This window comes from Perkinsus marinus, assembly GCF_000006405.1.
Source record: "Perkinsus marinus ATCC 50983 genomic scaffold scf_1104296958752, whole genome shotgun sequence".
Taxonomy (NCBI): domain Eukaryota; phylum Perkinsozoa; order Perkinsida; family Perkinsidae; genus Perkinsus; species Perkinsus marinus.
In genome coordinates, this window is record NW_003206638.1 from 43,747 (window position 1) to 52,161 (window position 8,415).

An 8,415-nucleotide genomic window follows, 5' to 3' on the forward strand; every position below is an offset into this window, starting at 1 on the left:
GGCACCAATGATAGCATCGATCTGATGCCTCTTCACAACAGCTTCTCCATAAGAGACATCATAACCCTCACGCTGATGAGTGAGGATGATAACCAAGTTGCAACCATCTCATTCATCTTGCGAGCAGCTCGACTGCGGACTCCATCATATCGGAAAACCACACGTTACTCTTCCCCGCAATATCACTAGCGGCCGAAGTCTCAGTGGTGCCAGTGAAGCAAACCTTCTTGCCCTTGATCATCTTGAACCAGTAGTCACCAGAGGGAGCGTAGTAGCTGGTCTCCTCATTAAAGACCTTCTTGTTCTTTGGCACGGTGGCATTGACAAATGAGATCTCATCAGGGACCTTCAGAGTAGAACCGAATAGCTTGGTCTTCTTAGCATCCTCAAAGACGTTATTGCTGAGGTAGAGGAAGTTGCCAGTGGCCATATTCCATGCAACACACACATCGTTATACTCGGGATGGTTACCGAGGTCTGCAGGAGGGCACTTATTCTTGAACTGGAATTCATGATTCCCAAATGCCACCAAGTCAACCTCACCAGCGTTCATCATATCCACCATATGCTGACCATACGTGATGGAGGAGAGGTAAGACATAGCAACGAAATCGCCGGGGAGCATGCTGATATACTCATCAGTATCGGCAGTCAGACCAAGGTACTTATAGGTGCCTGCCATTTGGGCCGTATTACCCCATGCAGATGAAGGATCACGAACCATGTCATCGAACTTAGAAGGATCCACACAACCACTGTCCTCCTTGGTCATCACCTTACCACCGGTGGCTGATAGATCGATATTATACAGTTTATCAACAGAAGCTTCGGGCATGCCCATCGCACCAGCCGTACCATAACAAGTGTCAGCATCCTTCTCACAGATCGAATAAAACTGCTCAGAAGGAGTACCCTCAAAGTAATAACCATTCCCAGACATTGGACGGGCATACATTGAATAGACATCGTTGATAGTAGCAATGGTTATAGACACTTTACCACCCACAGACTGATGCTTGGCAAGAAAGGGGGCCGCTGTTGCAACTGCCGCTAGATTAAACATGAGATATTTGTTCCCAGACATGGTGGTTGACAAGAACTAAGAGAGCAAACTCGACCCAAACATTCCTTCCAGCTATACTAATAATGCAACATCTTTCACCAGAGACTCTAACAACAAGAAAGCTGTATCCGGAAAATTGATCACCCTACAAACATCAGAAAATGTCGTTATGACTGCATTATTGACCGACCATATGCCGCTACTAGTACACGCTAGCATGATAGCGCATGACTCTTGAGCTAGCAGCTCAACGCAATACACTGTCTCTGTACGTAATATATAATCGCGCTATCGTATAAAAAGTGAGTTGTACCATCTACCATTCCGTTCGACAATACTACGCCCCGCTGTATCTTATCTTCTATCTCTGTGTAGTGGGTTATTTGATATCACTATCCATTGTTGATGTTCATGCGTGCGGTGCGGCACGTAAGCGCAAAGTTTTCCCCCTCGTAGAATGAGTTGAATGCCATGGCTGACTCCCAGTTACAACTTAGCCAAGGCCCAGAAAAAACCTTCTGTATCTGCATGCAACAGTGTAGAGGCATAGCTAATGCCTGAAGTTCGCAACAAAGATCAATAATGCAAGAATAATCGTTCTCAGTTACTCACGCTGAATAGATGAGTGGGGATGCTAGGGTCACAGTGGTGCAGACAGAGAGACTCAGCTGAAGAGACATAATGCTCGACTGATGCTTCACTATAGCATATAAGAAGCGAGATATAACATCCTATAGAGATTACTGGTCATGGTAACAACAGCCAGTGATCCAATACTTGGCGGAATGCAGGAGAGGAAGAGGAAACCGGTGCTATGAGTGCGGGTAGGTCGTGCAGGGAGAGGCGAAAGTGAGAGCTATTACCGGTCAGCGGTAGCCAAACCGAATCATAACTACCCAAGATACTTAAAGACCTCAGTGCATTGGCTATCCCTGCGGTGCGCGCGATGTTGCAGCGTGCCGCAACTACGAGACAGTTGTATATGCGTGCAAACCTCTCCCGGATCCAGAAGATTATGCCTCTTGACACAACTTTGCCAATCATTAAATTGAAGTGAGCAAAAGTGATTCAGTCGAGTAGATTGCGCTATCGAACGAGTGCGACATATCTCAATGGTGGCATAGTCGATCTAGCAGGGAACTTAGTTTTACTCAGAGCGGGCGAATAGTGCGCGGGCATAGCGGCCCCTCCATTCACGAAATAGCTTCGTCAGTAGTGTAGTGCGCGGGCATAGCGGCCCCTCCATTCACCAAATAGCTTCGTCAGTAGTATAGTGCGCGGGCATAGCGGCCCCTCCATTCACCAAATAGCTTCGTCAGTAGTATAGTACGCGGGCATAGCAGCCCCTCCATTTGCCAAGTAGATTTAACAGTAGTATAGTGCGCGGGCATAGCGGCCCCTCCATTTATCAAGTAGCTTCGTCAGTAGTATAGTACATGGACATAGCGGCCCTCTATTCACCAAGTAGATTTTTCAGTAGTATAGTCCACGGGCATAGCGGCCCCTCCATTCACCAAGTAGATTAGTCAGTAGTATAGTGCATGGGCATAGCGGCCCCTCCATTCGCCAAACAGATTTGTCAGTAGTGTAGCGCGTGGGCATAGTGCCCCCCCCATTTACCAAGTAGATTTGTCAGTAGTTTAGTGCGCGGGCATAGCGGCCCCTCCATTTACCAAGTAGATTTATCAGTAGTATAGTGCGCGGGCATAGCGGCCCCTCCATTTACCAAGTAGATTTGTCACTAGTGTAGTACGTGGGCATAGCGGCCCCTCCATTTACCAAGTAGATTTATCAGTAGTATAGTGCGGGGGCATAGCGGCCCCTCCATTTACCAAGTAGCTTCGTCAGTAGTATAGTGCATGGACATAGCGGCCCCTCCATTCACCAAGTAGATTTTTCAGTAGTATAGTCCACGGGCATAGCGGCCCCTCCATTCACCAAGTAGATTTGTCAGTAGTATAGTGCGCGGGCATAGCGGCCCCTCCATTCACCAAATAGCTTCGTCAGTAGTGTAGTGCGTGGGCATAGCGGCCCCTCCATTTACCAAGTAGATTTGTCAGTAGTGTAGTGCGCGGGCATAGCGGCCCCTCCATTTACCAAGTAGATTTGTCAGTAGTGTAGTGCGTGGGCATAGCGGCCCCTCCATTTACCAAGTAGATTCGTCAGTAGTATAGTGCGCGGGCATAGCGGCCCCTCCATTTGCCAAGAAGATTTAACAGTAGTATAGTGCGCGGGCATAGCGGCCCCTCCATTTAGCAAGTAGCTTTATCAGTAGTATAGTGCGCGGGCATAGCGGCCCCTCCATTTACCAAGTAGATTTGTCAGTAGTGTAGTACGTGGGCATAGCGGCCCCTCCATTTACCGAGTAGATTTGTCAGTAGTATAGTGCATGGAAATAGCGGCCCCTCCATTCACCAAGTAGATTTTTCAGTAGTATAGTCCACGGGCATAGCGGCCCCTCCATTTACCGAGTCGATTTGTCAGTAGTATAGTGCATGGAAATAGCGGCCCCTCCATTCACCAAGTAGATTTTTCAGTAGTATAGTCCACGGGCATAGCGGCCCCTCCATTTACCAAGTAGATTTGTCAGTAGTGTAGTGCGCGGGCATAGCGGCCCCTCCATTTACCAAGTAGATTTGTCAGTAGTGTAGTGCGTGGGCATAGCGGCCCCTCCATTTACCAAGTAGATTCGTCAGTAGTATAGTGCGCGGGCATAGCGGCCCCTCCATTTGCCAAGTAGATTTAACAGTAGTATAGTGCGCGGGCATAGCGGCCCCTCCATTTAGCAAGTAGCTTTATCAGTAGTATAGTGCGCGGGCATAGCGGCCCCTCCATTTACCGAGTAGATTTGTCAGTAGTATAGTGCATGGAAATAGCGGCCCCTCCATTCACCAAGTAGATTAGTCAGTAGTATAGTGCATGGGCATAGCGGCCCCTCCATTCACCAAACAGATTTGTCAGTGGTATAGTCCATAGGAATAGTGGCCCCTCTATCCATCAAACAGATTTGTCAGTGGTATAGTCCATAGGCATAGTGGCCCCTCTATCCATCAAACAGATTTGTCAGTGGTATAGTCCATAGGCATAGTGGCCCCTCCATCCATCAAACAGATTTGTCAGTGGTATAGTCCATAGGCATAGTGGCCCCTCTATCCACCAAACAGATTTGTCAGTGGTATAGTCCATAGGCATAGTGGCCGCTCTATCCATCAAACAGATTTGTCAGTGGTATAGTCCATAGGCATAGTGGCCCCTCTATCCATCAAACAGATTTGTCAGTGGTATAGTCCATAGGCATAGTGGCCCCCTATCCACCAAACAGATTTGTCAGTGGTATAGTCCATAGGCATAGCGGCCCCTTCATTCACCAATTAGATATCCGGATGGTATGGTAGACATTCCAATACCAGAAATACCCCAATGAAGGGACAGATGCAATTATATTGAGAGGAATACTATCGCGGCCTCCATGGCCTTGGCGTGATATTCATCACGAATATGAACCTTTCCCTCAACCATTCGCATGAATACTATTGAATTATGAAGAATAAATAACTTATGCATCGGCTATGGAGACCGACTTCCGGGCTTTGGAACTGAAGATATACTTTTCTCCAATTCAATAACTTATGTTGAATTCATCTGGTTCCGAGAAGGGTTTCGGAGCATTTGAGTGCGAACGTCTCAGCTCACCCGATGGATATCCGCCCAACATGAACATCCTCAGTGAGCGCTCGGTGAGATCGTTCTAATAAGCCATAATACACCCGATTGCTTGTCATCTGCTTACTAGTGTGCAATCCGTTGAGTGTCTGCAAGATGTAGCTCTGGTCCGATACTTCTCGAGTTAGACCGAGGTTCTGTTCTGAATGTCAGGCAAGGTGAAGCCTGGTTCTCGGAAACACACAACTTGAGCGATTTGGGACTCCCAAGTTGGAGGCGCCCAGGGAGGAAGTGACTCGGAGGGTTAACCAATTTAGACGCGACCTCAATTCAACTCGACTCCGACGAGTATTCAATGTAACCGGGAGAGTTTGCTCTTTCATTCAAAAAATGGACAAATGACTTCATGTCAAGACATCTGAGATCCCAACGAAAATCCTCGTACAGGAGGCGAAGGATGGACTCATCGAACTGATAAACGTCCACTCGTTCCGTAGAGTTCATGTCTCAGTAACTAATTCAAAACGTGAGGCTATTACTCATGAAAGGCAAGGAAGGTACGAGGGTCAACATTCGAACCATGGAAATGCCCGGCGTATCCATTCTGAGCGGCATTTCGAACAACACCAGTTTTGATCTTATTCTTGCCGACCCATCTCCTAACCGGAAGATTGGTCAGGCTCATAGATTCGGTATCGGGGTTGAATATCCCATAATTTTCCAAGTTGGAGAGGTTTTCTCCGCCGATATACCATGGACTGGACAGTTTTAGAGCAGCGCTCAGGGACCCCGCATCAGTGAGAGCATCCAGGTCCACCACGGCGACGTCATCGGGAGTGACCGCATCCTTCACCCACGCATGAATGGACCTCTTGGGGATGGTGGATTCAAGACGATTCCAACAGGTCTTGGAGTCGAAGTCTGTTAATTCGTGTGTCTCAACCAACAAGCTACTGCAGGATGTTTCAGGGCCGTGACAAACTTAACCCTCAGGCCTTTGCTAATATTTGCAGTAAGAACGGCGTAAGGATGGCGTAGCTATCAGCACCACGTCTGCACAGGTCCTTCACTGGTTTCTTTAGTCAACTCAGCGTACTTGTCCAACAGCTCCTTCAGGGCCTCCTCGGCCTTCAATTTGTCGCTATTATCATCAGAAATGACAGATGCATTATAGACCTCCATCATGGCCACACATGCCCCTTGCGAGAGTACATGTAAGTGTTGCAACGACCGCCGTGATACCGACAAGAACTTCACCACATCGAGGATGCCACTGCCCCTCTGGATGGGTTCACCAACACTAATAGACCCCTCAGGGCCTATGAGGTGGCACTCCCCTTCGACCAACGGACCAGAGCATTCAGTGGAAGCAGTAGTAGAAGAGAATGCGATTCTCTGCGATTCTGGTACTAGTAGTAGCCATACGACAGTCACTCTCTAACCGATACTCGTGTGCAATGGGTTGGTCCTGGTTCGAAAGGTGGCCCCAATGAATATCTCGTCGTGGTAGTAATGCCCTTACCCACACAACACTATTGGGGCTAATGAGACACCAATACCTACTGGTGACACCCAATGGGCCTATCACCCCTCTCCTAGGAGACTACCACAACAACTCACTCACAATTGGTAATGAGAAACTGTGGTGAAAGGGAACAGTGCTTAACATGTTCGTGGATCACGGTACTAGGATGAGATTAATCACAAAGGACCACTGGAGGGAATGACCGTTGACAGGATAAAGTGAAAAAGAGCACAGACATAAAGAGTCCAGAATATCGCATTGAGAGGGAGAACACAAGACAAGCACGAGGCCTCTCTAGAGGTAATACCCAAGGGGAAAGGGTAGCACACAGACCTAGAGAGGGATTCTGGGGAGGAGCTGAGGACACTAGTTGAACCAAAGTCTCGACATGGAAACAACATATCGTTAACATGGTGAAGTGACATATGAATGGTTACACTGGTCAAGCATGACCACTAACAGACCCAGCACAGGTAGCAGCCCTACGACACAAGGCAGGACGTGTAGAGGAGTTCGACGGAGGTAGTAGTACCTGAGGGGGGAAAGACGAGGAGAGGACACTGACACTCCTATACAACAGTAACTGGGTTCAGGCATACCACTATAATGAGCTACATTACACAAGGCGGTATCCATAATGAATGCGGAGAGACCCCATAATCAGCGCAGTTACGCAGCAAGATTTAGGGAAACGTATAATTGCAACCGCGCGCGCCATTGTGATCGATAACCGTGCACGCGTGATTATTGCCAAGCACTGTAATTTTCCGTAACATTGTAATGGCTGTAACACCTGGAACGAAATGTGAGCTGTGTGGAGCTGAGGGGAACAAGTAGTACTGGTCGGGGGATGACTTATCCGAACTCAATACCGCTCAAGGCCTCCTCTCGAGGTGGATGCGATAAGGAATTTTAAAATCCGCTTCGAAATCGATTTACATCAGGAGATAGGCTTTAGTGGCGATGTCGGGTTTTTTTCAATTCGAAGTCGTACCACACCTCGATCAACTCGGCTGCTGTGCTCAGGACCTACGTATGTAAGGTATGCGGGAAGACAATCTGTGGCGACTGTTTGGCCAGTGGGAGATTCATTGGTACCAAGAAATGCAAAGCGTAATACCACTCCTCCTTCAAATCACGATCAGTTGACCTTCCATAGTTGCACTGGAGACGCTATAACTCCAACGAAGACTCCCAGCCCGCAGACCAAGGGCGAAACCGATGGTAAAAGGAGCGTCATCATGGCGCCTTTCTCAAAGCTTGGTGATGCAGCCAAAGGTGGTCAGTACTTCTACAATCGGTCAATACTTCTTCCTCTCTTCAGCTGTTGGCCACATTGGAAAGTCGGCCGTGAAAGAGACAGCTGGAGCGGTAGGGGCAGTGGGGTCGGCGGCCACTGGGGCGGTCGGGGCCGTGGGGTCGGTTGCCACTGGGGCGGTCGGAGAGGCCGCTAGCATTGCAGGGGCTGGCATCGGCAAAGTTGGACAGTTTACAAGACTAGTTGGTAGCTTTGATTCTAACGAGGGAGGGGGCTTGCTGGATATGAATGACCCCACACGTGATAATGTGTTCTCCGCTTGGCTCTGTTTGATGATCTTCTGCTGCAGTGAAATTCGGTTGGGACTTGTACGCTCTCCTCAACGTGACCATCATAGAGGCTTCGGGCCTGAAGGCCGCTGATTCTAATATAGTTGGAAAGGCTACAAGCTCCGATCCCTACTGTGTGGTCAAGCTCATGAGCGACAACGTAGGCAACCGAGATTTGACGTATTTCACATACCACTCCATCAGCAGATATCACGACGCTCCCCGATATGTAAGAAGACGCTGTCCCCTGTATGGAACCACGAGTGCTCTACTATGGTCGTCAATGTGCCCTGCCAAACTATGAAGATTCAGATGTAAGGCTTGGGGGGCATCGCATAGGTCAATCAAGTTGTGGTACTCAAGCGGACATACTTTGAATCTTACCACGATCAACCTAAGATATGTCGTGATCAGAAGTGGAACTTTTCTTCTCAGCGAGTTTTACATCATATAAGTTGTAACCACATCGTTAGCAGTCGCTCGCTTCGGCACTTGTGTGAATGACCACCGAATCTCTCTATAAGTACGATTGGGACGCAGCATCGGATGATGACCTCATTGGAGAGGCCTTGCTAGA

At 48.5% G+C, this 8,415-nt stretch overlaps 3 protein-coding genes across 3 annotated transcripts in view; 1 reads left to right on the top strand and 2 right to left on the bottom strand.

Moving 5' to 3' along the window:
• The window catches only part of Pmar_PMAR024878 (hypothetical protein), a 2,240-nt gene extending 1,139 nt beyond the window's left edge, over positions 1-1,101 (bottom strand). The window contains exon 1 of the mRNA XM_002773553.1: positions 141-1,101. Within this exon, the coding sequence (XP_002773599.1) occupies positions 141-1,084 (944 nt within the window). The 5' untranslated portion in view covers positions 1,085-1,101. The remainder of the gene's footprint in view (positions 1-140) is intronic.
• Positions 1,102-5,261: 4,160 nt separating this feature from the next.
• Positions 5,262-5,908, bottom strand: Pmar_PMAR024879 (hypothetical protein; the record flags this gene model as incomplete). The annotated part of the gene is made up of 2 exons (XM_002773554.1): positions 5,262-5,647; positions 5,797-5,908. The coding sequence occupies 2 exons, from the start codon at positions 5,906-5,908 to the stop codon at positions 5,262-5,264; spliced, it is 498 nt and encodes a 165-aa protein (XP_002773600.1).
• Positions 5,909-7,031: 1,123 nt separating this feature from the next.
• The window catches only part of Pmar_PMAR024880 (hypothetical protein), a gene marked incomplete at both ends in the record, with an annotated part of 1,756 nt that continues 372 nt past the window's right edge, over positions 7,032-8,415 (top strand). The window contains 6 exons of the mRNA XM_002773555.1: positions 7,032-7,084; positions 7,278-7,364; positions 7,411-7,529; positions 7,576-7,809; positions 7,859-7,998; positions 8,046-8,152. Coding sequence (XP_002773601.1) covers positions 7,032-7,084; positions 7,278-7,364; positions 7,411-7,529; positions 7,576-7,809; positions 7,859-7,998; positions 8,046-8,152 — 740 coding nt within the window. The remainder of the gene's footprint in view (positions 7,085-7,277; positions 7,365-7,410; positions 7,530-7,575; positions 7,810-7,858; positions 7,999-8,045; positions 8,153-8,415) is intronic.